Source organism: Strigops habroptila, chromosome Z (genome assembly GCF_004027225.2).
Source record: "Strigops habroptila isolate Jane chromosome Z, bStrHab1.2.pri, whole genome shotgun sequence".
NCBI lineage: Eukaryota > Metazoa > Chordata > Aves > Psittaciformes > Psittacidae > Strigops > Strigops habroptila.
The window spans coordinates 20,577,966-20,605,347 of NC_044302.2; the positions used below are offsets into that span (position 1 = coordinate 20,577,966).

Genomic DNA, 27,382 nt, shown 5'->3' on the forward strand with positions numbered 1-27,382 from the left:
CTGTCTGCTGGAATCGCTGGGGCGTTACTCGTTGGGTCCAGACAAGTCTGTCGGTGGAGACCTTCCGTCTGCGGCACTTCCGGGGACCACTGGGATCCTGGCTCGGGGAGGCGCTGGCCCCTGCCCCCTTCAGGGAGACTCCAAGATGTTATGTTGGAAGTGCCGTGTATTAAGAAATACGCAGGGCTAGTTAACCCACAGTGTGAATGTGGGCAGTGTTTTCCAGTCTCACAATTAATTTACAGGGAAAATAAAGAGTGTGTTGTGCTTGTAGGTGACAGGTTTATCATAAATGTGAGTTTAATGCTGGAGAACAGTACTTGAGCATTGAATATTATCATATCTGGACTGTATGACTGTTCTGCTGGGAGGTGGCATTTAACATCTGGGTTTGGCCTAACTTAGGCTGAATTGCTAATTAGGATAAGAATTATAAAATGATTCTTAAGTTAGGATTTCATAAAAGGTCTATAAAAACATTTGGGCATTGCTACTAATGCTCAAATAAGTCTTTCTAGTAATTCTTGTATACATTTTGTGGGTAGTCTACAAAGACTACCCACAGTCTCAAAGCAGTCTTTGCTCTGTTTGCACAGTACCTAGCCTAATAAATCTTAGTGTGGGCTTTGGATTCTTAAGTGATGGTAAAGGTCCTCAATTCCCAAGGCCTTTCAGGTTTGTGATTGCCCAAGTATTTTTTTGGAGAATGTGAAATGTCTTTCAGCAGCTTGTGAAATGTAGTCCATGTACCTCCTTCAGAAAAGGACTGGTTTATTCTTTTATGCATTTATTTATCCAATTGGTGAAATAATCTTGAACTTTTTAGTGTTGTGATACTGCCTGTAGAACAGGGTGACTAGAATGCTCTACTTTGGTGGTGGACAGCAGCAGAATAATTAGCAATGCACAGGCTGTTGTCTCCTCTTTATTTCTTCAAAACCTAAGGTAGTACTTCTATATAGGAGGTAACCTGAAATCTTTATCCCAAAGATGTTTGCAGGCAACCATCCTTAAATAATATATGTGAGGTTTTACTGCAGATTTCCTGTTTATCTGCAGGATTTGTGGGTCCAGATTCTGTCTTGGGCTGAATATGGACCTGCAAATGCTGGTGCTGTAGGTAACTTGTTGCCTGTGACATCTTGGATGTGGGTTCTGCTGTGATATCCTGTCTGGGTTTGCGTGGTGTTGGTGAATATAAGGTACCTGAAGGGCCTGTGAAGTGAGCCGTGGGTATGGGTCACACTGCTCTGTTATACAGAATCTTATTCAGAGAAACTTGAAAATACACCCTGAGTGCAATGCAACAAAGGACTGCATTGTAGAGCTTGTTTCTGGCTGTCTTTGTGGGTGTTTGTGCAGTGCTGATCACAATGGAGAGTCTCTCATTACTTCCAAACTCTGTTCTCCACATGAACTTACTGACAAATTATACCAGCAAGAAGTCCTTAACTTTTTCAAAGGCTTACTGAAGTTGACTTTGTGATGTGCCTTTGTGCTAGCTGCTGTTGAGCCAAAGACTTCTGCCTGCTATGCCCACTCATGTACATGTGTCAACTTGAGATGGTTTAGCTCTGCTGCAAAGGGACAAAGTCTTCTCTCAAGCCTGAGTTTGAAAGGCTTTGTAGTCACTCACTGCTGTTTCTTGCTACCATGAGGCTGGAAGTAGAGTGCACATTTGCAAATAAATACTGTTTTTCTTCAAATCTTTGCAGAAATGGCTCAAGAAGAGATGGAAGTTGATCTCCAAGCAGAGGCTGGTTCCTCTGCAGAGAACCTCAACACGCTTCCCACAGAGCCCTCTGGTCATGCTGTGCTGTCATCCCATGCACTGGTGCTCAGTGAAGGAGGAGACAGCGCTGCAGCTCTTCCTGCTGATGACACTGTTGTCATACCAAATGCTGGTGCAGAGGAAGCAGCTGCTGAGCCTGACTCACAGTTGAGTCCTGTCACGGCTCCCAGTGTGTTCCAAAGGCTGCAAGGGGAGCAGGTCACACATCCGTGGGCAAGGAGAGGTCGCAGCCAACAGCGAGTTGGTGGTTCCCAGAGGACAATCAGTGCCAGGTAAAGCAGAGATGAAATCGGGTCTGAACACGCTCTTGTCAAGTCTGGCATTGTTTAAAACTGCCTTGGTTCCCGGCTTACAAAGCCCAGTTCAGTCCAGGTGTGTGGCTGTGGCTGAATTCTGGGCACCTCACATACCTTTTAAGCTCAAGAATAGCACAGCACTTTCTGACCTCTTCTGGAAGGATTTTTGCTCGTGTTAAGTGGATCCCCCCTGTTTCTTTTGTTGACTCCTGAGCCCTTCTGCACTTTCCGTCTTGCTTGCAGAGTTGCTGCTCCCACTGTTCCCTCTGCTCTGCCAGATTCCTGTTGGTGCTTCCTGCAGCAGTGCTGACTCCTGGCAGTTCCAGCCAGCAAAGAGAAGCTTGTGCTCTGTTTTGCATTTCACCTTTGATTTGGGGACTGCCTGATTACATTTTCTGGTGACAGTTGCTGCAAAAACTTTCCCAAACATACAAACTAATATTTTCCTCTGGAGGTTATTTTTTGTTACCTCCAGGCAAAGAAAAAGTATTGTGTTTAATACCATCTGTGATGGGTGTAAAGGTTGATGAGTGCAGATGCTCTGCAGCCAGTAAGAAACTGCCATTTCTGTTTTGTTTGGGTTTTGTCTCATCTTTGTAGCTTTTGTAAATGCCAGAGGTGAAATTTTAATTAACTGGAGCATTGCCTTTAAATTCAGGGAGACCAAGAACTCATCTTCTCCCAGATGATTGATCATAACTCTACTGTTTGCCCTTCGATTGTGTATGAAGGTCACTGTAGTTCTCAGGGCTAGAAGGCAACCTGAAAAACTTCTTTTGAATCTGATGGATAATTGAGATGATAGCTGAACTGCTGGGAGAGAGAGGAGGGTGTTTCAATCCAGGGATGGATAGAAAATAAGAGAGGAAAGTAGATAGACTAGGCACAAAGTAGTCAATGGAGTCAAACTCTGATACAAGTCTTGCACATGTAATATTACCAATGACTATGGGAACCAGGTGTGAGTTAGGATTGGAGGCATTGATTGGGATTTCCTTAGGCTATTAGCGAACAACACGTCTTTGCTTTTCTTCTCTCCAACCCACACCATCCCAAAAGAAGACAGTATTGTTGTTGTAACAAGGATATTTTCTTTGAGCTGAGCAAAATGAGTGGCTGCTGTATGATACTGCTGATTGTTCATAAAGCAGGTGATTGATTTGGATTGCCCCTCTACCAGAGAAGGTCTGTCTTTAGCTTTGATATCTTCCTATCGTAGCCAGAGCCTAGGAATCTTAAGCACAAACAAGCGTGGAGAAACATGTGGAGTCTTTAGCTTCCCTGAAATAACTGTGGCTTTTGTCTCTTTCTTTTCTGAACTCAGGGCAGCATTGGAGAGTTACTTTCAACTCAGCAGGACCCAACTGCCAGCTGCAGAGCCAGTTCTGCATATGGAGCCCCTGCATACTGCAGAGGACAGCCAGGAACACAGCTCAGATGAAACAATAGAAATAAGTGAGACTCCCAGCAGCACTTCTACCGAGGAGGAAGAGGAAGTGCTGGGGACTGCAGCACCACTGTTACCATCAGCTCGGGAGACACCTCTGACAGCTAGCTTGGAAGGTTCGTGATATATTAGAGCTGTGTAGACACTGGTTTTTGGAAAGTCATCTTCCTGTTTCAAAACGCAGTGGAGAAATCCTTTTGAGCTTCCCAACAGACGATGCTAAAAGATCATTATGCCCACAACTGACGGGAGCAGGTTGCTGCCACAAGGCTTTCTGGCAAGAGTTCCAAGAGCGGTAGCAGCAATGGGTGATTGCTACTATAATGTTAAATACAATCTTTTGCTGTTTGCAGGATGCTACTTTACAAGTAATCCTGGAAATGTTCAGGATAAGTTTAAGTTTAATTACTTACCATGCTTCTGCGATTATATCTTATCAAGGAGTCTTGTTGAAGACACTAGGTTATACCTTGGAGATCAGAGGTGCTTTCAGAGAAAGACCTGAGTATTTTTTAATTATTTGGGATTTTGGTCTGCTTCAGTTTAGTTTCTTTTCATTTCTGTAACTTCTCATGACACACAGCTGAGGAGATAGAGGTGCTTAGGGCAGTGGGCTTTTTGTTTGTCTGTGTTTCCTTGGCTTTTTCTGGCCTACAATCCTTTATCTAAATGCATGTTCACAGACTGCTATGCACTTCAGTGACATTGTTGGTCATGAACATATACAGTTTTATATGAGGAGACTGACAAATAATTAACTTGCTAGTCAAGGTTATCAATGCCCAGAGAGAACAAGATTAGTGGGTGGTTTTGCTTTGTTTTTTTACTTCAGTCTCTAAGGAATGCCCTTATACTTCACTCTCTGCCCCTAGTTTTGGTTTTGCCCACCTTGACATCTATTTTTTCAGGTACCTCTACGAGGGGTCTTTTGAACAGACTCATTCCGCCTGCTCTGAGCTAGTCTTACATGTGACAGGAGCTCAAGCTGTTCAGTGCTGTCTAATGTTGTGTGACCATATGCTCTCTGTTGGGTTTTCTGGAATTCTCCTGTACTGTTTTTTGCTTATATAAGCCACTGGTCCCCCTCCAGCCCAGAACTGTGGAGGCTGAGATTTTTATTGACATTAGCGAGGTGATTCATAGAACTCGTTAAAAACTTGTCAACAAAGTTTTAAATTGACAAGCAGGTATTCTTTATTGCGGTGCCATAGAATACGGGGGATAGCTCCTCCTAGCGTGTTCTGTCCGAGCATCAATCAAACCGTGATTATATTGTCGTTAGTCATACACATTCGTTATATTGTATATATATTCATGAAGTTGTTTATACATGACATCACATTCCTAGAACATTCTTCCCACATGCACACTTTATTATGGTAGTGGTCTTTGGGACCTTTGGTGGTTGTTTCTTCATCATCTTCCTCTTCATCGCCTTATCTTTTCCTTGCATTCTTGTTCTGGTAGTCTTTGAGGCCTGCACAGTAGATAAGTGCTTACACCAGTTTAATTAGTTTGGTAACACTGCTGACATAAGTGAGTGATTTCTTCTCGTCCTTCTCCTTATCAGTTAACTTAGCTACAGCACGTCCTGAACATCTGCTAGTTTCAGACACTCTTCACCTACAGTCCTGTTTTGCTTACAATAAATTTTATACGAAGGTCATAAGGTTCTAAAACTATGTCAGCTACAACGATTTATCTTATACAAGGATCCTTATTATGTTCTTTTGGTTGGGCTTTTTAGGTTTGGAAAGTTTTGTTACTACATACAAAGCCACCAAGTTTAACGTTACTTAGAACTGAATCTTCTTGTTTGCATAGGATTATATTTAATTTTGTACTTCCTTGTCTCACTAGGGCTAGGTGATGTGTCTCTACTGGACTGAGAATATCTATCTCAAATACTAAATGTGACAACTCTCTTGTTTTGTCAGGACATAGGGGGAGACTGTGATTTCTGCTCCTTTTTCAGTATGCTCGTGGTGGTGATCCAAACATAGTGTTTCTGCATGCCCATGCTTCAACAGAAGGGCTAACAGTGTCCCACCCGAAAAACATGTGGCCCAGCAGAACTGATAGTTCAGACAACTACCAGCTGGAAAAGTGCTTAAGGCAGGGTGGATGGACAGATAGCATATAAATACTTTCTTGGCACATAAAATATGCACACTTAGATTCCTTGGAAAATAACTTCTTTGTATTGGTGTCTGTCTTTCTGTGAGCATAATGGTGCAGGGGTGTAACCTTACATCAGCCTAATTATAGACCTGTATGCAGATATGCTTGTTTCAAGCATGTCAAAGTCCCATTAACAATTACTGTCTTCAAAAGACCTCTCTTTTTTTCACTGAAATCCTGCTGGTTTTTATAAAAGAAAACAAAGTTCTTCAGCTTTACTGTTGATAAGTGGAAGGGCTTACACACAGGCTGCCCAACCTCTAGTATCCAGGACACAGGATCAGGTTCGAGACCATCTTAAGAACCTGAACGTGCACAAGTCCATGGGACCTGATGAAATCCATCCACAGGTCCTGAAGGAGCTGGCGAATGAAGTTGCTAAGCCACTGTCCATCATATTTGAAAAATCCAGGCAGTCAGGTGAAGCTCCCAATGACTGGAAGAAGGGTAATATAACCCCCATTTTCAAGAAGGGGAAGGTGGAAGACCCAGGGAACTACAGACCAGTCAGTCTCACCTCTGTGCCTGGCAAAATCTTGGAACAGTTTCTCCTGGAAAACATGCTAAGGCACATGAAAAACAACGAGGTGGTTGGTGACAGCCAACATGGCTTCACTAAGGGGAAATCCTGCCTGACCAATTTGGTGGCCTTCTATGATGGAGCCACGGAACTGATGGACAGCGGCAGAGCAGTTGACGTCATCTACCTGGACTTGTGCAAAGCGTTCGACACTGTCCCGCATGACATCCTTGTCTCTAAATTGGAGAGACATCAATTTGATAGATGGACCACTCGGTGGATAAAAAACTGGCTCGATGGCCGCACGCAAAGAGTTGTGGTAAATGGCTCGATGTCCAGTTGGAAACCTGTAACGAGTGGTGTCCCTCAGGGATCGGTGTTGGGACCGGTCCTGTTCAACATCTTTGTCGGCGACATGGACAGTGGGATTGAGTGCGCCCTCAGCAAGTTTGCCGACGACACCAAGCTGTGTGGTTGGGTTGATAACGCTGGAGGGAAGGGATACCATCCAGAGGGACCTTGACACGCTTGTGAGGTGGGCCGATGCCAACCTTATGAAGTTTAACCAAGCCAAGTGCAAGGTCCTACACCTGGGTCAGGGCAATCCCAGGCACTGCTACAGGCTGGGCAGAGAAGAGATTCAGAGCAGCCCTGCAGAGAAGGACTTGGGGGTGTTGGTTGACGAGAAGCTTAACATGAGCCGGCAGTGTGCACTTGCAGCCCAGAAAGCCAACCATATCCTGGGCTGCATCAAAAGAAGCGTGACCAGCAGGTTGAAGGAGGTGATCCTGCCCCTCTACTCTGCTCTCGTGAGACCTCACTTGGAGTACTGTGTACAGTTCTGGTGTCCTCAACATAAAAAGGACATGGAGCTGTTGGAGCGAGTCCAGAGGAGGGCCACGAGGATGATAAGGGGGCTGGAGCACCTCCCGTGTGAAGACAGGCTGAGAGAGTTGGGGCTGTTCAGCCTGGAGAAGAGAAGGCTGCGTGGTGACCTCATAGCAGCCTTCCAGTATCTGAAGGGGGTCTATAAGGATGCTGGGGAGGGACTCTCCCTTAGGGACTGTAGTGGTAGGACAAGGGGTAATGGCTTAAAACTTAAACAGGGGAAGTTTAGGTTAGATATAAGGAAGAAGTTCTTTACAGTGAGGGTGGTGAAGCACTGGAATGGGTTGCCCAGGGAGGTTGTGGATGCTCCATCCCTGGCGGTGTTCAAGGCCAGGTTGGACAGAGCCTTGGACCATGTGGTTTAGGGCAAGGTGTCCCTGCCCATGGCAGGGGGGTTGGAACTAGATGATCTTAAGGTCCTTTCCAGCCCTTACGATTCTATGGTTCTATGATTCTACACTGATCTGGAGCTCTGTATGTAACCTGTGCCATCACTGCACTGCTTTATACCCTGATGATTTCAGCTCAAGTCAAGAAGAACTTCTTTCCCCTCATTACGTATTGGTTCTTCTAAGCAATGCTTTCTTTAGCTTCCAGTCAGATCCAAGGAGAGCCACCTCAAGCGTTGTCTCAAGCTTCTGCAGTACACAGAAGTCATGAAGGTGAAGGGGCTGAAGTCCAGCTAAAGCAGGTAAGGTGACCTAAATGTCTTTGGACCAGATTAAATATGGTAAATGCTGCATTTGTCTAAAAGTTGTGTGTGTTTTTATTTTTTATTTGTTTTTAATTTTTAATCCTAGAGATCTCCGCTAAAGGGACTGGAGCCATCAGTTCCTGCTGCACCGCTGGATGAGGAGGAAGGGGATACCTGTGCAATCTGCTTTGAGCAGTGGACCAACAGTGGGGACCACCGTCTCTCAGCACTGCGGTGTGGACACCTATTTGGCTATATATGCATCAAAAAGTGGCTCAAGGGACAGGAAGGAAAGTGTCCCCAGGTAAAATGCACATTTATGTGCACTGGGAAGGACTTGCTGTTGGGTTAACTGTTGCTGGAGGTGTAGTCAACTGTTACAACAGCTTGCTGCATGAAGTATCCACCTTTGCCTGCTGTCAGAAATAACAAAAAATACATAGTTTTGATGTAACTGGGCCAGGAACAACTAGTACTGCTTTAGAGGGATAATCCTGACTTGGATTTTCTCCCTAAAGTAGAGCATTTGTAAGTAGCAGACTTGGAAGTTTGAGAGTTCCAGTGCTAAACCTGTAAATGCTTTCATGACACTGCACTGTTGTCTTGGGGTGTGTGAGAATGGCAGATTCTTAGAACAATAAACTGAGCATAAAGAATGTGTTACTGGACAAGAAAACTGTTTGAGAACTGTTTTCAGCTGGTTAACCCTCTGGTCTGAACTGCATCTGCTTCTGCAGCCTTTAAGCAGATCAGGTTGTTGAGGTAGCTTGCAGAGAATGAACTGAGAAATAAGTAATGTCCATCTGCAAGAGGCAGATCTTTTTTAAGGTGCTCTTTTCAGCTTTGTTTCCATGGGTGATACTGATCTCTTTGACTAGGTCTGCACTTCTCTGTGCTGGGCTCCCATTCCTCATCCCTTCTCTCCAGAAAGGAATATTCACAAAAATCAGGTTAATGAGTACCTTGAAAATAGGATTCAGTTCTGCTGCTTTCCGAGTTGATGGCTGGAAGCCCAGATTTCTTTGGCTTCGTCATTTTGGGAGCTTCCATAGCCCTGCTTGACTTTGTGCAGGATTCCCTTCTCCTAACAAGAAACTTCCTGTTGATGTGCGCTGTGATTAAACCTGAAGATTCACTGTTGCCATAGAAAAGGCCCAAATCTTATTTTTCTTACCCTTGTCAATTCTGTGTAAGCTTTTTTTCACCCACTCCAGGCCCAGACAGAATTCTCAGACCTTCCTGCCATCTTTGCTCTTTGGAATTTTGTGAGTGCTTTCTTCTTGAACCTTACCAACTCCTAAGGGGTGCTTGTTCCCTCTCTTTCTTCCAGTGATGCAAATACTGAAAAGTTCCTAGGAAAACTTGCTCTGGGGAGAACCTTGCAGCTAAATCATCTTCCCTTCATTTTCAGTTGCTGTCCTTTGTGATGGGGCATTCTCTGTTCAGTGGCACAGAGTTGCTGTGCATGGTGCTCTGTATACTAAGTGGCTGGAGTGCGAGTTACTGTGAAATCGTGGCAGTCCCGATCCTGCCAGTGACAGCTGCTAGCTGCCAGGAAAGCTCTCTTAGCCACTCACTGCTCTGCGAGGCATTTCTTGACTAAAGAAGGGGGGTTGTCTGATCTGAAACTCTTGCCTGTAATATCTTTGTGCCATTAAACAATAGAGAAGTCTGCATTTTAAGCGCACATAGTAATTTAATGTTCGGCAGAGGTTACTTGATCTGAGTATTTCCTGCCTCTTTTCTGATCAACAAAGTGTATTTGCAAAACAGTAAGCTTGCAGATGCTGTAATTTCCTCCAAGTCCCAACTCAGGGGGGAAGTATATTATCCCTTCTTTTTTAGGTGACTCTAAAGTACTAAATGGTCACAGCCAGATGCAGAGGATTATTGGAATATGTGGCTCGCTGTACATCACTGAAATCAGTGGGATGTCAGTATTTCATACAGACACTGGAATGCTCTTACAGATTTGGTGCTATAGGATTTGATTAAAGGAATATAGCATGTAAATAACAGCGTTGGGAGTGTACTCAGGGGTTCCTAAATCCTCATCTGTTGGCCAAGCAGCCAGTCTTAATGTTTTCAAAACAGAGGTTGGGCTTGTGTTTTGGTTTAGATCTTTTTTCTCCTACTTTGCCTGATCTTGTTTGTCCCTGGAACTCACCTGACCGTGCTGCTTTAGCAGAATAAGTTTAGTGGGAAGCAAGGATATGTGTTACTAAAGGTGCAGTAGAGTACATGACCTAAACTACAGTTGTAGCTGTGATTAGAGCTCTGGTGTTATGAGGGAAAGAACATGCTGTGTTAATGTTTGTGGTTTTATGGATTTGTTTTCAAGTAGACAACCCCTTCTTTCAAAGCTAGAAGGATTTTTAAAAATAATACCTATAAACTTGTAGGGATATGTGGTTTGGATAGTTAAATTAGAATCCTAGAATGGTTTAGGGTGGAAGGGACCTTAAAGCTCATCCAGTTCCAACCCCCTGCCATGGGCAGGGACACCTTCCACTAGAGCAGGTTGCTCCAAGCCCCTGTGTCCAAGCTGGCCTTGAGCACTGCCAGGGATGGGGCAGCCACAGCTTCTCTGGGCACCCTGTGCCAGCGCCTCAGCACCCTCGCAGGGAAGAACTGCCTAAGAGCTCATCTCAACCTACCCTCTGTCAGTTTAACGCCATTCCCCCTTGTCCTGCACCTGAGGGCTCTTGTCAAAAGCCCTTTTCCAGGTTTCTTGTAGCCCCTTTAGGTATTGGAAGACTTGTAATTCTTGTAGATGACCTGAACTTGTCTTTTTATTTCAGTGCAATAAGAAAGCAAAATCTTCTGACATTGTGATCCTGTATGCTCGCACTCTGAAAGTGCTGGATACCAGTGAGCAAGAATGGATGAAAAGGTATGCAGTCTCCATGTAAAGATGCATCCTCACTGTCTGTGTGCCACTGAAAGCTGCAGCCCAGCTTCTACTTCATGCTTTAATTTCCTGTAGTGTCTAAAGCAATTTGTGCATTCCCTTGGGAATTACCATAAGCATGGCTGGCTTCACAGGGCAAGGCCTTTCTGTGTTGCACGTGTCTTGCCTGGAAGGAGAGTTTTCTTTTGGAACAGAGTGCTTGAGTTTGAACTTGCAGCACGGAAATAGCAAGAGCTATCTGTATCCTGAAATGTCATCATAGCAGAACATGCAGAGTTGTTGCTAAAAAGCCTTATATTGCTAATTCATTAGAGAAGTGAGGCATAGTTAGAAATGCAAGGGGGTTGAAGAGCTGACCGTTCCTACACACATTAAACAGAGTAATTTCTCATATGAATCACTTTCCGTCTCACTTTGTCAAACTCTTCATGTAGCTTTACTTATGAAAGGTCAGCAAGCATTACTATGACTCTGCTTACCTCTTCAACTGAAATGCAGACTTTTTATTGGGGGGAGGGGGGGGAAGAAAAGCAGGTGTGAAAATGGGGACTGATTTCAGTAAGATGCTGTCACAGATAGTATTCTGAAATTAAAAAGCTCTGAATATCAGTTCTCCTGAATCTTGGAGTGAATAGAATTTAATTGGGGTCTACTTCACTGCTGTTCTTTCAGTGCAGTCTTTCAACAGAAACCTCACTATCCTGGTAATTATTGATCAGAAATGATGGAGGAGTAACTGTCACAAAGGGAAAAATACCTCTTTTGTCCAGATTGCCACTGCCTGATGGCGTTTGAACTCTTAAAAGGGTTTCTTTTACTGGATTGACACTGCAAAATAAATTATAAATAAGATGTGGGTTTTTTTTTTTTTTTTTCAAAAGCATTCAGGTGTTTAAATCTTACCTCTCATGGAGAAGCAGTTGTCTAACTGCTTCTTGTATCTTGTGTCTTAGTCCTGCTGCAGCCCTTCACCTCCTCTGCTTCCTGTTTTTTGACTGCCTGCCAGCCTAGAGAAGCTGCTGGCAGTGGCTTCTTTGTGGCATACAGCCACAAGTGGAGAGCAAATGTGAACTCTGCATGCATGCATCAATATTGTTTGCTCATAGACTTGGATTAGGTACGGGATCATGGGGTTTTTTTCTTCACATTCAAAAAAGCCAGCCTTCAGGCTCTGAGTACTTGTGTAAAGAATGTGATGGTTAAATGCAGCATCTTACCTATTTCTTCTGCAGCAAAAGTAAAAATCACATGAAGCTACAGGGAAATGACAAAATTCTCTGCCTGGTGAACATGCAAGGCTAGTCTGTATATTTAGAAGGCACTTAGGCAAGCTAGAGCTCTCTGCACATGACTTACTGAAATAAGTGGAATATTGCAGCTTCTGAAGTGCAGAATGCAGTGGTCAACATTACAGACCTGCTCTTTCATATGTAAAACCTGTATGAAAGATGCTGATGTATGTTATCAAAACTGCTGCTGCTAAGGGGTGGGTATGCACTTCCAGGCTCAAGATGAGGAGGTAAGTATGGCTTCTCTGTGGGCATTCACAGATAATTTGTCTGTTTAATTCTGATACAGCTCTATTTTCCTGAAATACAAAATTAGCCACTGGTAGTAGAAACAAACTTGCGGATCTTGCTGTGTTATGACTTGCTTTATTACTGGCATGCTATATTTCATGGACACTGATAGTATAGAATTTGCTAAACTGTTTCTTTAGGGGGGAAAAAACCCCCCAGTTTCTCTTTTCCTCTCCTCAATTAGTGCATTTGGAGACAGTGAGGAGAAAGGCTGTTGTTTCTATGGAACAACATCTTGAGTGAGTCATTTGGTACAATTGTGTAACTGAGAACATCTCAAGGTGAATGTACTGGATGAGTGTGGTCCCAGATATTCTTTTACTGTTGCATTTACCTGAACAGGACTTGCTCTGGGGATAAAACCTGAAGATCAGAGTTGACAGCCAAGAGAAACATCCTAGGTAATACCTAGTCCTAAGGATTCCTTTTCTCTTGTTCCTCCAGCTCCCTAAAAAAGGAGCAAATGTTGCGAAGGCAGGCAGAGCTGGAATCTGCACAGAGCCGTCTCCAGCTGCAGGTTTTGACAGACAAATGCAGCAAACTCCACAAGCAAGTTCAGGTGAGTCTCATCTACTCATGCACAGAGGATTCCATTTCTCTTATTCCCTTTGAGGAGCCAAGACAGGCTTCCAGTTCTAGTAAGCACCAGCATTTAGTAAACTCAACTGGTAAAACATCAGGAGTATCCTAAACATTCCAGATTGGCATATTCATGTATGCTACAGAACACTGACCTGCTTTTTTGTGCTTTTAAGACTTGATCAAAGTTGCAAGTACAGCTTAGCAGTGGAGTGTTTTGGCTGCTGGTGTTGTAGGTTCCTTCTCTGGTGCTGTATTACCAGGCCTTCCCAGGCACCACAAAACCTAACTTACTATCTTAGCTGCATCAAAATAAGCTTTGAAAATCTCTATAGTACTATAAACCTAAATGGGACCTTTTCTGGTGAAGGTCAGTTAACGTTCTACTTAAGCACCTGCCTGTCAGCAGGACGGCCTGTGTGCATGCGCTGAGCAGATGTGAAGAGGCACCTCTGTCCCCTTAGAATACAAATAACTGAAAATAAATTACTGCTTCCTTTCTGGTTTCTGCAATACTGTGAGATTTTGTAACCCATCACAGCTGCTTTTGCAGGATTTCTGTAAATTGTGGACTCTGCTGGTGCTTCCAGCCATGAATTCTGGCATGTTCCACCAGTGCTAGGTTTTCCGAGAGCCTGTTTCATTGCAGGTTTGCTACTTTTTTTTGTTGTATGAAGTAGATGATATCTAATCTCTCACTGTTTAGTAACTCTGCTTTGTGCCTTTCCCTACTTCTGGATTTTTTTTTTTTTATAGCCTTGGCTATTCATGTCTGCACAAAACGCAACATCCTCTTTGCTGAAGTCTTCCTCTGTGATGCGAGACAAGGCTTTATAAATAGTTTGCCTAAATTCCTGTGTGACGCTTTATGCTCATCAGAGCTAATAAGAAAATTGGGCCACTTCAAATTTTGCCTTAAGGAAAAATGCGCATAAGATGAAACTGCAGGTCCATAATGTCCTCCTGCAATTCTTTTGGTGTTAAATGATAGAGTATCCAGTCTAACAGAATTGAAGTTGCATGTTATAAAGATTAAGTACCCTGTGTTCTTTAAGCTGTGCTTCAGTATTTATACTGCATTCATCACTGCCCTGTAGTGGTTAGTGGGAATGCTGGAAGCAATTTAAAGGTGCTTGTTTATGCCATGAATAAACAATTTGCTGGGGAACAGAAAATCATCAGGAAGTCTGGAATAAGTCTTTAACTTGTTTGATTATAGTTCGAGCACATGCCTAATGAGTTTCTTTCCGATCAGAAGTCATCTAGTAAAGCAGCTACTTGCATGGAATTATTTAGGTTGGAAGGGACCTCTGGAGGTTTCCAGCCCAGCCCTAGGTGGGTGAATTCAGTGGTGGGGTGGGTTGGGTTGCTCAGGGCACTGTCATGCCAGCTGTTCAGTCTATCAAGCAGATTGCGCATCCTTGCTGTATGTCTTGTTTGACCATCCTCACTGCAAGATTGGTTTTTTTCCTTACCTAAATCTGAACTTGCCTTACATCTTGAGTCTGTTGCCCTGCTCCTTCAGCAGGCAATGTTACTGATGGCAGAAGACAACATGTTTAACTGGCATACAAAGCTCTAGGTCAATGGAGAGAATAAAATGCTGCGGATTGCAGAAGGAATATGTGAAAACACAAGAGGAATGTGGACCTGCTTGAGCAGGGAGTTAGAACTGGATGAGCTTTAAACCCTTCCAACCCAAACCATTCTGATTCTATGAAAAGCTACAATTTCATTTCGCTGTTACTTACAGTGAAGCTGATTAAAAATGCTCCCTTTCCCTTTGAGTGAATTTGAACCCAAACCAAAGGAAGGTGGAATGCCTGCAGTGCTGCCCCTAAGCTTGAGGCTGTACAGCCACGTGTTTAACTCTTAAATGCAAGGATAGGGCTGTACAGTGCATGTGGGGTCAGTGGGAGCACAACTAGATAGCAACAATTGTCTGGTAACTGCCTTTGTCTTTAAGCTTCATATCAGCTATGAAATACTAATACTCAAAGAAAACTGTTCGAATTTGTTGTAACTGGTGGCTTTCCTTTCCTATTCATTGTGCTCTCCTGCTTCTACTTGTCCTGCATGCTTCTCAGGAAGACTTCTGCTCTATATTCTCTTTTTTCCCCAACCTGTATGTCTGTGTTCGTTCATCACTACAACTACAAGCTGAAATTTGGAAGGCAGTCATAGCATTTGCAAACACAAGTGTGCCCTGAAGGCCCTTCCTTAACACCAGGAAGGCTCTGCAAAGCACCTCAAGGAAGGTGTAGGCTTCCATTACCAAAAGAGCATTTTTCTGAGCACAATTAGTGGAATTTGTTCTGCAGGGCAACATTTTTAATTATCTTGGTAATGTGTCTCCAGCAAGGCTTCCTGGTTCTGCTGGCTTCAGCCATCATGTTTAAATAGAAACACAGTACTAATAGTCCTTGTGGTTTTAATTATGCCTGGTTTCCTTTTTAATCACTTCTGTAAAAGTTGAATGTTGAGTGCAGGTGACAAGGAGAGTTGTGCAAACTCCCCAGAGCAACAAACCATTTGAATCTCTTCTGATCCTTGGTGGTGGTCTCTTCCTGCCTTTTAGAAGAAAGTGACTTTTAATCAAAAATCTAATAACCTCAGTATTTCTAAGTTACCTGTATTTTCAGACTTCTTACTCTAAGCCCAAAGCTGTAGCATCCTGGCCACCCCCACGCTTCCTTTTCCTTCTCTGCTTGTTTTGTCTTTGCTTGCTCTAGTGGGATCATCTTGACTCTTAAGCTTTGATTTTTATTTTTTTTAATTATTATATTTTTATTCCCTTGTGGAATTTGCAATGAGCTCGATGCAAAATAGCTCATACCTCTGTCAAATATTAGGGTTGCTCTTCTCTTGAGCTGTTTCCACAAGTTATAGGTCTTGATGATAACTGTTAATATAGAGCTTGATCTTTGATCTTTCCTCTTTGAGAACTAATGCCTTTGCATAGACATGAGTTAAATGGCAGTGGCTGGTTCAATATTGAAACTAGCTTGCAATCTAATATATTCATAATATCACTGTTGCAGCCCTTAATTGTTTAAAGATTACATAGTATTTGAAGCATAATATGTTGCTCAGACAACAGAAAGCAAACAGCAATTTTCTTAATGTATACACTCCCTCTAATATCCCTGGGGTTCTGTGCTCTCTGGTTTTGCCCTTGATTACAACAAGCTGGTAAAATGCTTTTTTGGGAGGACATTTTTTAGTTGACTCACAATATGTCAGTGCCACTACTCACATACCCACCTCACCCCTGATGATCTCTAGAAAGAGGAATTCTAGGAATACCTTGTTGGTGATGGAAGCAGTCCTAGCTGTGTCTCTGCTGAGTATCCCTGAGAATTCATCAGTTGAGGTGGAAGAAGGAGGAGGAGGTGGTGGCAGAAAACAGGGCTGGAGCTCTTGAGAATTGTGTTGTTCCTGGAATTTGCTGCCCAGGGTTTACAAGAACAGGGTCATCTTCGTTAAAAAGACTGACTTATTTCCTGCAACGCCCTTTATGTTGAAACTTGGGCTTTTGGGTTTTTTTTATGGGGTATTCTGGAAATTCTGGAAAATGGTTTTAATTGACTTGTGGTTTAGCTGCATGTAATACTTGGCAATGTGTTCTCAACAGCATTGATCTGGTAGTAATTATTACTGGGTTTCATGTGTTGCCAAAGAGTCCTTTCTTTCACAGAGTCTAATACATACACAACAGACTTTGAGCATGTTCTGCCAGAACTTGCATAGCATTCAAATGCCTCTGTTTCTCACTGTAATAGTTGCTGTACTTGGGAATCCAGCATTTCAGGAACTGCATGGAAGTGGGGACCATATTCTCCCTCTTCATAGGAGAACAAGTAGATTTGGAGCATCTGGAATAGATAGCACAGACTGTTACATTGCCAGTGGCGCATTAAAGCTTTTGGGTGTTTTCCTTTGCAGGAGCTGAGGGCTCTGATGGCCCAGCACAATGCAAGTGCTTCTGAGCAACCCGGCAGCTCCCGTACCTGCCTTCCAGGCAGCCTGCCCTCCAGCCAAAGCCAGTGCAAGTACCACCTGGAAAAGGTTTTCATGGTGTCTCAATCTGGGAACTGCAGAGTAATGGCATACTGTGACTCACTGAGCTGCCTTGTGGTATCACAGCCTTCTCCAGAGTCTACTTTAATTCCTGGTAATTAAGCAAGTCAAGATTTGGGGGTTTCTAGGTGAAAGTTAAGTGTGTTTTCTACTTGCTCCCTGCTGCTCTGCTTCACCTTTGCATGTGCCTTGTAAACTGGGAATAGGATCATAGAACCCTAGAATGGCTTGGGTTGGAAGAGACCTTAAAGCTCATCCAGTTCCAACCCCCTGCCATGGGCAGGGACACCTTCCACTAGAGCAGGTTGTTCCGAGCCCCTGTGTCCAACCTGGCCTTGAACACGGCCAGGGATGGGGCAGCCACAGCTTCTCTGGGCACCCTGTGCTAGTGCCTCAACACCCTTACAGGGAAGAACTTCTTCATAAGATCTCAACTCAGTCTCCCTCTGTGTCCGTTTAAAGCCATTCTTCCTTGTCCTGTCCCTACAGGCCCTTGTCCAAAGCCCCTCTCCAGGTTTCCTGTAGCCCCTTTAGGCACTGGAAGCTGCTCTAAGGTCTCACGGAGCCTTCTCTTCTCCAGGCTGAACCAGCCCAGCTCTCTCAGCCTGGCTCCAGGCAGAGCTGCTCCACCCCCAAAGCATCTCCGTGGCCTCGTCTGGACTCACTCCAACAGCTCCACGTCCCTCTTGTGTTGTTGCCTCAGACCTGGACACAGGACTGCAGGGGTACCTTACAAGAGGGACAAGACTCCCTGTAGTTCATATGGCCCCTGCACTGGCAGCTTTTGCTTAGTGAGGTAGCTTGTTTCCCCTGTCGCTTCTAAGGCAGAATCCTAGCAGAGGGTCTCTGGCTTTTCTGCTGAAGTGCCACATCCACAAGAAGGTAAAAGCTGTGTCTGGTACTCCTTGCAAAGGTGGGCCTTCTGAAAGAACAAGGGGACTGTGGTGGAGGTTTCAGTGTTTGAGCAAGGAACATTGGTCCCCAAACTGTAGGTGGATTGATCCAAATGCAGCTAATTTGTCAGTACCCTAAGAAACAAAAACAAACAAAAAAAACCACCCAAAAAATGGTAGGAGCACTGTTTGCCAGTGAGGAAGTAGAAAGCCAAGAAGTTGTGGGCAGCCCTGGTTTTGTTGGTTTTGTCTTACTGTTATGGCGAGGGGCAAGAGACTTGAGACCTGGACCAGCACCAACTTGCTTTTATAATTTTAGCATTAGGAGTCTGAGAGAGTTTATGAGTAAAGTACTTCAATGCTTTCTGAATGATGAGACTTACTTTATTGGGTTAATGCTTTGAGATGAAAAGCCTTATCTAGGCGTAACAAAATTGTCTTCTGCAGTCAACTGACCTTGTTTTGATGGCTTTTGGAGCCAGGGAATGAATCTCTGAATGGAGGCTTTCTGGTGGTTCTTGTAGCACACAGTTTAAGTTCATCTGTAGTCATTCTTTGCAGTGATACTTGTTCTCTTAAATAGCCATGTAATCCTGCTGTGTATGTTTTTATCTAGGCAAGAATGTCTTTTAAGAAACTGGCTAAAGAGCAGCAGGCTTTTGGAACAAGAATTGTAACACTGACATGGAATTTCTTCTGGCTGGCTGGGATCCTTAAGGATTTAGCCCTGTTGCCACTTGAACTAAAGAAAGATTTGTGGTAGTTCTTGTCCAGAACAACAAGTAACTTTTACGTGTTTATCCTGCCACAGGCTTTGGTACAGACATCATGGTTCTGGCACAGAGTTTTTAGTTCTACTTTTGCAGTAACCTGCTTTACCCTTCTTCTGTGACAGGTTGTGGTGTTAAGATGCTGAGCGTGGCCAACCTGAGGAGCAGTCAGTACATCCCCATCCACAGTAAACAGATTCGGGGCCTGGCTTTCGGTGGTAGAGCGGATGGCTTGCTGCTCTCTGCTGCTCTGGACAATGCTCTCAAACTTACCAGGTGAGCCCTGCTGCAGAGAGCAACCTGTCCCTGTGGAATTCTGCTCTGTGCAAGAGGCTTCACTGGATTTTGTGTGTCTTGCTAGAAATGCCTTGCAGCACTTGCTATTCTTCTTTCCAAAAGATGCTGCTAATATGAGATCAGGTCTGCCTATTCTTCCTGCATGCAGGAACTAACAGAGGGAAAGACTTGTTCACACTTTCAGACATTTTAGGTAGAGGTGTTATGGAGCTACCCATCTGTGATACTTTCCCATGGAGAACTTGGTGGGGGTTAAAAAAGTAATTCAGCATGGACTGGCCAAATTGTGTTGAGAACTAACATAGCTTAATGTATAGATGTGAAATTTACTGTCCACTTTGTTTTCTGTTACTGCAGGGAAATGTGAAGCTTGGGAACTTGTATGGCATAAAATAGGAACAAGGGATGTCTAGGTTGGGTACTTTCTTCCCTGTACTGCTGGTGGCTTCTCTGATTTTAAGCTTCTTGCGAAGCATGGAATTCATCTGGGATATGAAATGTGTTAATAGTGTTGTTTTGCATGTGCTAGAGGAACACAGGTTCTCCAGAGCTAGCAGAGACTTAAAGCAGCAGTAATTTCACAGAGGCTAACAGGAAAATATGTCCAGTCCTCTTAGAATTTACAGTCTATGAGTGTTTTCTTACTACTCTGCTGGTGTTCAATCTTAAGCCTTAGCTGCTTCAAAACTTTATTGGGTGGTTGATTCTTACTGAGTGATAGTAACATCCTTATGCACATCTGTCAGTTAGTATAGGGTTAGGCAGGATGTGCATCTGTTTTATGACTGATTAATCCTAATTCTTTCAAACAAGTGAAGCAATGGAAAGAACTTAATCCTGCAACAAAAATGTGAAAAATGTTGCTTTCCTGTTACCATGCTGAAATGTTTGCTGGACTAGTTAAAAGTAAACAAAACTCTGTCTGATGCTAGAGTCAGCATATTATTGCTAACCAATGAGGTTGATATTCTTTTCATGGTTTAATCTGAACAGTGGCTTCTTATCACAGTATCTGCTCAGGCACTTGACTCCCTTATCTGGCTTCTGCTGCCTGGTTGGCTGCATCAGAGCTTGTTACCCTCTTGCTTTTGTGCCTGATCCCCCTGTCTTTTAGTTAAGTGCTTGCTTCAGCAGTATCTTCATACTTCCCCCTCTGAAAAAGAAGTTCCCCTTTGGTTTCTTTCACAGAAAACCAAAGACTGGTTTGTGTTGGAAGGGACCTTAAAGCTCATCGAGTTCCAACCCCCTGCCACGGGCAGGGACACCTTCCACTAGAGCAGGTTGCTCCAAGCCCCTGTGTCCAAACTGGCCTTGAACACTGCCAGGGATGGGGCAGCCACAGCTTCTCTGGGCAACCTGTGCCAGGGCCTCGCTGCCCAGAAGGAATTATCTAAGATGTCCTTAAGTGTCCTGTTCTGGCTTGTATTTAAAATAGCACCAGGACTTTGGGTTTGGTTATTTTGTTGTTTGGGATTTTTGTTGTCTGGTGGTTGTTTTCTGCCCTGCTTCCCCTCCCATTGCTTTGAACAAGTCACTGTCCTGATAATCAAACTCCCTGTTTCCCAGCCAGGTTTGTCTCTGTGCTTCTTCCCTCTATACTTACCTGGGAGCAATTTCTGGCTTCTCTGGAGCTCCAAGCATAATCACACTCCCTAGGGAGAAACCACATGTTGTAAAGGATCTGCAGAGTTCCTTTGATACGTGCTGGCTTCTGTGCGATGCTTTTCTCAGTGTGCTAAGCCTATGCTGACAATGCTGCCCTTTGCAAATACATTCTAATCTGATACCAACTTCAAGCTGGGTTCCATCCCTCTATCTACTCCCCTCTCCTTCCGTTCACGAATTTAGTTTATAGAGTTAATGCTATAAATGTGCTTTTAACTATCTTTACTTGCTGTCTCGCTCTTGCTTAAATTGGATTTTTTTGAGGCATAACACTCCCCCCCCCCCCAAAGTATAATATTAATGAGAGATGTAATCTGAAGAGATGAGCCCTTTGATCTCAGGAATATATGAATATTACGGGATTACACTGGACTCACTTCTCCTAATTGTTTCCAGAAAAGTAACTTGGCTTTCTCTTGCCAGTAAGGCAGCTGAGATCCTGCTCTGAGATTTCCTTTCCCAGTCTCCAAAGATCAATCTGGAAAAGAAGCATTGGCTTGGAAGAATTATAAATCATTTGGATATTGTAAAGTGTTTTTTTTTCTGTCTGGATTAGCCAGATTCATATATGGAGTAAATGAGGAGTTAATTCAGAATTCAGTCTAAATAGAGATGCTTCTGTGTAAGACTTCCAAAAGCTACATTTGCTTACCTTAATTATGTTGTTTTATTATCAGTAGATGCTTGTGCAAAGGGCCTACACTTTGTTTTTCTTCTGCAGCTTGGCAACAAATACTGTGGTGCAGACATACAACACTGGCCGCCCTGTCTGGAGCTGCTGTTGGTGTCTCGATGACACAAACTACATCTATGCTGGGTTGGTCAATGGCTCTATCATGATATATGATTTGAGACACACAAACTCTCATGTCCAGGAACTAGTTCCCCAGAAGTCCAGGTATGGTGTAAGGATTTTTCATTCCCCTCAACTTTGCCAATATACATAGCTTCTTCTATAAATTGCCCAGCAATAGTTTAAATTGTTTTATGTGAATGTCTTGATTGAAAATCCAAATTTAGCACAGATATGAGAAGCCTCTCATAAGGTTGCACAGTGTATGTATAATTTAGCATGAGTGCTTGTCACCTGCATCTGTCTGAGGCATACAGGGGTCAGAAATGGACCCACTGGTGCAGCCTCAGCGGGAAAACTGAATTTGTTCTGGAGCTGGGTTTTGTTTAACTTGTAAAGGACAGATTACAAAGAAGTGTGAGATGCTGGTACTTCCATCTTTTCTGCTCAGAGAATCAGATGCTGATTCACCCCATAGATCTGATGTGTGCTCTTTGATGCTTCTTTAAATATAAGGCTCAGTAGTTAAGTGAAATTTAATTTACTTTATTCTTGACAAAGCCGTTGGGGTTCCTTGTTTGAAAGACTATCTTGTAGGCTGCTGAGGCCCATTCTTTGCAGTGTGGTTGGAGAGGCTGGAGCTCTGCAGCTGTGAGGCAGGAAGCCAGCAGGGCTGCAGGTGCCAGCACTGATCCTTGCCACTCTCCCTCTCAGGTGCCCCATGGTATCGCTGTCCTATCTGCCCCGGATGGCCTCAGCTTCACTGCCCTACGGTGGAATTTTAGCTGGGACCTTGGAAGGAGCCTGCTTTTGGGAACAGAAAGCTGGCAACTCTTACCAGCCTCATCACCTGCCACTGGAACCTGGAGGATGCATTGATCTTCAGGCAGAGATCAACACACGGCACTGCCTCGCAACATACAGGCCCAGTACGTAACGGCGTGTCTGCAGTGCACTTTTCACTGCCATGCTGGCCTGCTGCTGCTGGAGCTCAACAGCAGCTTCGTGCCTAGGGCACAGCAGAAATGTGGTACTTGCCCCAGGCAGAGCACTGGGAATCACAGAATGGTTTGGTTTGGAAAGGACCTTAAAGCTCATCCAGTTCCAACCCCTTCCAAGGGCTGGGGCACCTTCCACTAGACAGGTTGCTCCAAGCCCCTGTGTCCAACCTGGCCTTGAACACTGCCAGGGATGGGGCAGCCACAGCTTCTCTGGGCACTCTGTGCCAGGGCTTCAGCACCCTCACAGGGAAGAACTTCTGCCTAACCTGAACTTCCTCTGTGTAAGTTTAAACCCATCACCCCTTGTCCTATTCACTGCAGTCCCTGATGAAGAGTCTCTCTCCAGCATCCTTGTAGGCCCCTTCAGATACTTATGGAAGGCTGCTAGAATCTGCATGGAGATAAGAATTGGGTGAGGGCAGAAGGAGGCAGCTGCAGGATGGTGCTGTTTCTATTCCTACAGTTAAAACTTGTCTGCAATTAAATTATCTCTTTATTTCTGCCTTGCAGGTAAAAATAACCCATGTGTGCGTTGTGTGATGATGGAGCTGACTTGCAGCCCTCTGGCAGAGGCCTCTGATGACCTTGTGTGGTGTTCTAACCTGGTTCAGACTTTCAGTGCTGGTCCCACCTGCAAGCTGCTGACCAAGAATGCCATTTTCCAGAGCCCAGAGGAGAATGGCAGCGTCTTTGTGTGTGCTGGTGATGAGGCATCCACTTCTGCCCTGGTATCTCTTGTTCTTTCATTGTGGTGGTGGGTTTTACTGTGGTTCTTAAAAGAGAAGCCTTATCAGTCACAGCATCAGTGGTTTTTGGTGGGAATTGCCTTGTCATGCACATCACCCTGTACAGGTTGGGTTGTTGTAATTGCTGTAGCAGGTGTGACTTTCTGATAGTGTGGGACTGTTTGTATTAGCCATGGCTTGTGGTCCACATCCATCGAAAGGAATGTATGCAGTGTCCACCGGAGGATTGGGGGTGGGTATGCTGGCACAACTGGGTACTGTAAATGGTGTAATGCTCAGTAGGATAGCTCACATGGTAAGTGCTGTGAGGGACAGACCAAGGCTCTTTGGGAATGACTGGAAAGGCGAGGAAAAGGGTTGCCTTTTATAAAAAGGCAGCTCAGATGCAGAAGATGGACAACAGTCTGTATGAGAGTTCATGGGTCAGGATGAGAGGAGAGGGCACTGAGGGTGACATCATGCTGCAAGACTGTTAAAGAGCATCCAAGCGGGGTGTGAAGGTAGAGAAAGGGTCCTGTAAGTCACTTGAAGGAAGTCTCTCTAGAGGAAGGAAGCTCTGTTCTGGATGGGAGAGGAGAATCCTGCAGTCTTTGACCTTGTCTGTCCTACAGCTATGGGATGCTGGAAGCGGGTCCTTGCTGCAGAAGCTGCAGGCTGACCTGCCTGTGCTGGACATCTGCCCCATGGAAGTGAACCAAGCCCACCTCCTGGCTGCTCTGACAGAAAGGCTGGTGAAGATCTACAAGTGGCGGTGAGAGTGGTCCCTATGCCTGCCAGAGGGGCTTTCCAGATATGCTGATTAACCCTACACAATGCTCCATCCTAGACTGCTGTCCTACACATGCTGCTTACAGGAGACAGGAACTTCCATGGCCCCTTTCTGCGAGCAGGCAGGAACGGCCATGTCCTGGTGCCAGGAGCAATTTCCTTTTTCCTCCATGTTCCTTTTAGGCCTGCCTGTATTTCAATTCTGTGACTCTGTTATTTGGTCAGTTTTCTTCAGCCAAACTCTTCACGCTGCCTCAGCACAGCAGTAGTTCTTGGCTTCTCTCCAGTGTGTGTTGCTGATTTTATTTTTTTCCAGTGTGAATAGAGCGCAGGCACTTGCAAATCTCTTCTATGAATCAACAAAATAAGAGGGAACTTGAAGACCTGAGACTCACACTGCACTTTCCTGTGGAGTCCTGCTGTGTTTACTGGTAGTGAAGAGGTGGCAATATTGGCATCTCACTAGCATTGATGACACCGGGTGTAAAAGCGAGTCTGCTGCTTTAGAGAACATACTCCTGTGTTCTTTTGAAGATCTAGGATCAGTTGGCAGTTACTCCTTGACAAGGACAGACCCTGTTTTGTGGCCATGGAGAGAACAGGCTTGGAAGATCTACAGAGAACCTTTTTCTGTGGGTTTTACTTTTCCTTGAGCGTATAATTTGCACTGTGATTCCTTAATTCTCTGCCCTCCTTTCCTTCCCCTTCTCTTCCCTGCTTCACCTACAAGCAAACTTGGGACAGTTTGGCTGTGGAAAAAGAAGCTGTAGTACTGGAGGACAGGTAAGGAAGAGAGAGATGATTCTTGTACTGTTGGCTGCAGCATCCCACGGTGTCCTTTCTTAAAGACAGTGATGTACCAAAACAGCCAGTACCTTGGAAAAGAATGCTGGCTGCTTTTTGGAGTTTTTTGGGGATTTTTTTTTTTTTTTTTTTTCCACTTTGAGGAGCTGGTGGGAACTCAGGGATGTCATCAGCTTGCTTTTGCTGACCTTTTGCCTGCCCGTAAGGTGGGATCACAAGTTGGATGTGTGCCGGCCAGGTGGGCTCTTACACCCCTACCTAAGGATGCGGTAAGGGGTGTGAAAAGATCTCTGCTTCACTTTCTATATTTTCTGTATAGTATTTTGTTCCTCTATTTTTATATACTGTAACATATTGTAAAAATAAAGTTTGTCATTTTCAAATACAGCTGATGCTGCTGGACGTAATGTTTTGGTGATGCACACTGTGCATCTCATGAACATAAACCTGCATGTAGGTGAGGTTTCTCAGCTTCAGACTGAAATAAGGAAGGCTTTTAGTGAACCACTCTGCCCTGACCAGATGTGCGGAGAGAGAAGGGCTGAGCGGAGTAGGCCTTTTAACTGGAAGTAAACTTGCTGGCGTTTGACTTTTTGACAATTTAACAAAGATCAGGAACAAAGGGTTAGTATAAAGAATATTGTGAGAAGTTCTCCAGCTAAAACCAGGTGGAGCAGGCCAACAGTACAATGAGATGAACTGCTCATTCTCAGCCATTTTCAGGCACTATCAATGCCTCATCTTCAACCCTCAACCCATTCTTTCCACAAGAAATTTGGAAAATTTTAAACATACATAGGAAAAGGAATTAAAAGACTTCTCAGCTTTGAATTTTTCAGGTAGCACTTGTTTCCTACTCTATACTGCCCTACAGGAATAAGATGTACAAACTTAAATGCCATTAAATAATAATGGGAGATGACACTTCCATGTTCTCTCCATTTTCAAATTCAGGCTTTGAAAATTTTTTTAAAAGATTTGAGATGTGGAGAACCTCAAAACGCTCTCCTTAGTCCCAGATTGGCAGCAGGCTCCAGGAAACCACCTACCTTGTGTGCAGAAGGCCATCCGCATTGAGGGCTGCTAAAAGGTCAAATGTGTTAATTAAGTATTTGCTCATCTCTGCCTGGAGTCAAAGGAGCAGATTCTGGGAGGGAAGGAAGAAAAGCATCAGTGTCTCTGCACTATGCATAGCAGAGCTGCCTCACTGGTGGTTCAGGCTGCAAGTCACTATGTGGATATTTCTGTCTCTGGGAGGATTTTGTTACCAAGGAGCACAGCAGTCCCTTGACAATTCCTGTATAAATCTGATGTGAGGCAGTGGGTAAAGCTGGGCAACATGGCAGGTCCTGCTCTTAGCTATCCACAGCCATGCTTTAGTATTTCTCTCCAGGCTGTTGTGAGAAGCACCTTTCTTTCCTAATTTGAATTCTTGTGACACCAGATCTGAGGCACAGCACAGAGCTGGCTGTGGTGGCAACCTGGCAGGAAACTCAGGGACTGTACTGGTCCCCGCTGCTCCCTGTGGAGGAGCAGAGTTGATGTTGGCTCAGCTGGCAGGGAAGGGGAAGCTGGAGTTGGAGGGAGCCTAGTTTTCCAGACAAGGCCTGTTCTGCATGTGTGTCTTTAACAGGCATGATCCTGCATTAGGCTGCAGTGGGAAAAAGCCTTGGCAGGGATGGGTGAGGAGGCAGCCAGCTCGTGCCTGGCCTCATGCCATCGGGACTTTGCGTCTGCCTGTGTGATTTATCCCTCAGTTTGGAGCGACTCAGGTGTGAGATTTCAACAAACATCATCCAAAATGTTGCAAATGACAAAAGGTAGTGCTAAAAAAGGGTGAGGGAAGAAGTGACCCCAGTGTGGTGTGCAGGCATGTGAGGCAGGACCTGCCAGGACTTCACTTGGATCCGGCTGTGCCTGCTGCTTCCTGGAGGGCAGAAAAGCAGCTATTTTATGTGTCCTGAACCAAACTGGATTAAAATCAAGCAATGCAGCAAGTGAAACAAACAGCTTAATCTACACTGAGGTAGCCAGAGCATCCTGGTGGGATTTCATTTAGTTCTTGGTTTTGGTTTGCAAGGAGATGCAGCAAGCTTTTCTGCTAATGTAGATTAGCAGATTTTCTACCAAGGCAGTAAATTCCTGAAAAGACTGGTTTATGAAGGAGAGAGAATAGGAGGAAAAGGAGTTCAGGGAGCAGGGAAAAAAAGGAACAAGGAAGCAAAACCTATTTTTCAGTTTGATTTGCATTGAATGCCAGAACTAGTAAATGTGAAAGAACAGATCTCACTGCCGAGCGAAGCGGGGAGAGGGGAGCACAGTCTCCCCACCAGGATGGCACTTTTGACTTTTTCGTAGCAAATCTTCACTAAAGGTTTTTCCCATCTACAGTGTGAGTTGGCTGAGTGCCTAAACACCGTTCAAGTCTAGCTGCATCCCTAATCCCTGCAGAGGTGCCTGCAAAATCAAGCAGAAGGGCTTGTGGCCGTGGCAGTGGGACTGCTGCCGTCCCACGCGAGCACTCACAGTCTGCAAAGTCAAGCACGTTGGTGTTAACGGCCTCCCTGACTTAAGAGAACAATATTTATCATTGTTTATTTGCTTTTGAGAGAAAAATATTTAAAGATGTTGCTGAGAAGGCAGAAATATTTCTCTTTGCTCAAAGAGATGGGCTGTG

General features: G+C 44.5%; 1 protein-coding gene across 4 annotated transcripts; it reads left to right on the forward strand.

The window, feature by feature from the left end:
* Positions 1-1,477: 1,477 nt before the first annotated feature.
* On the forward strand, positions 1,478-25,092 carry RFWD3 (ring finger and WD repeat domain 3). 4 transcript variants are annotated; one of them, XM_030470631.1, is made up of 12 exons: positions 1,484-2,064; positions 3,413-3,651; positions 7,715-7,815; positions 7,925-8,122; positions 10,620-10,711; positions 12,754-12,868; positions 16,834-17,062; positions 18,757-18,907; positions 21,315-21,491; positions 22,101-22,315; positions 22,898-23,115; positions 23,745-25,092. In XM_030470631.1, exons 1-12 carry the CDS (start codon positions 1,718-1,720, stop codon positions 23,886-23,888), a joined length of 2,226 nt encoding a protein of 741 aa, XP_030326491.1. In that variant the 5' UTR covers positions 1,484-1,717; the 3' UTR covers positions 23,889-25,092. The 4 variants fall into 4 exon arrangements, with proteins under 4 accessions (XP_030326492.1, XP_030326490.1, XP_030326491.1 ...); XM_030470630.1 differs by having other exon boundaries at positions 1,479-2,064; positions 22,898-25,092; XM_030470633.1 differs by lacking the exon at positions 21,315-21,491.
* Positions 25,093-27,382: the final 2,290 nt, after the last annotated feature.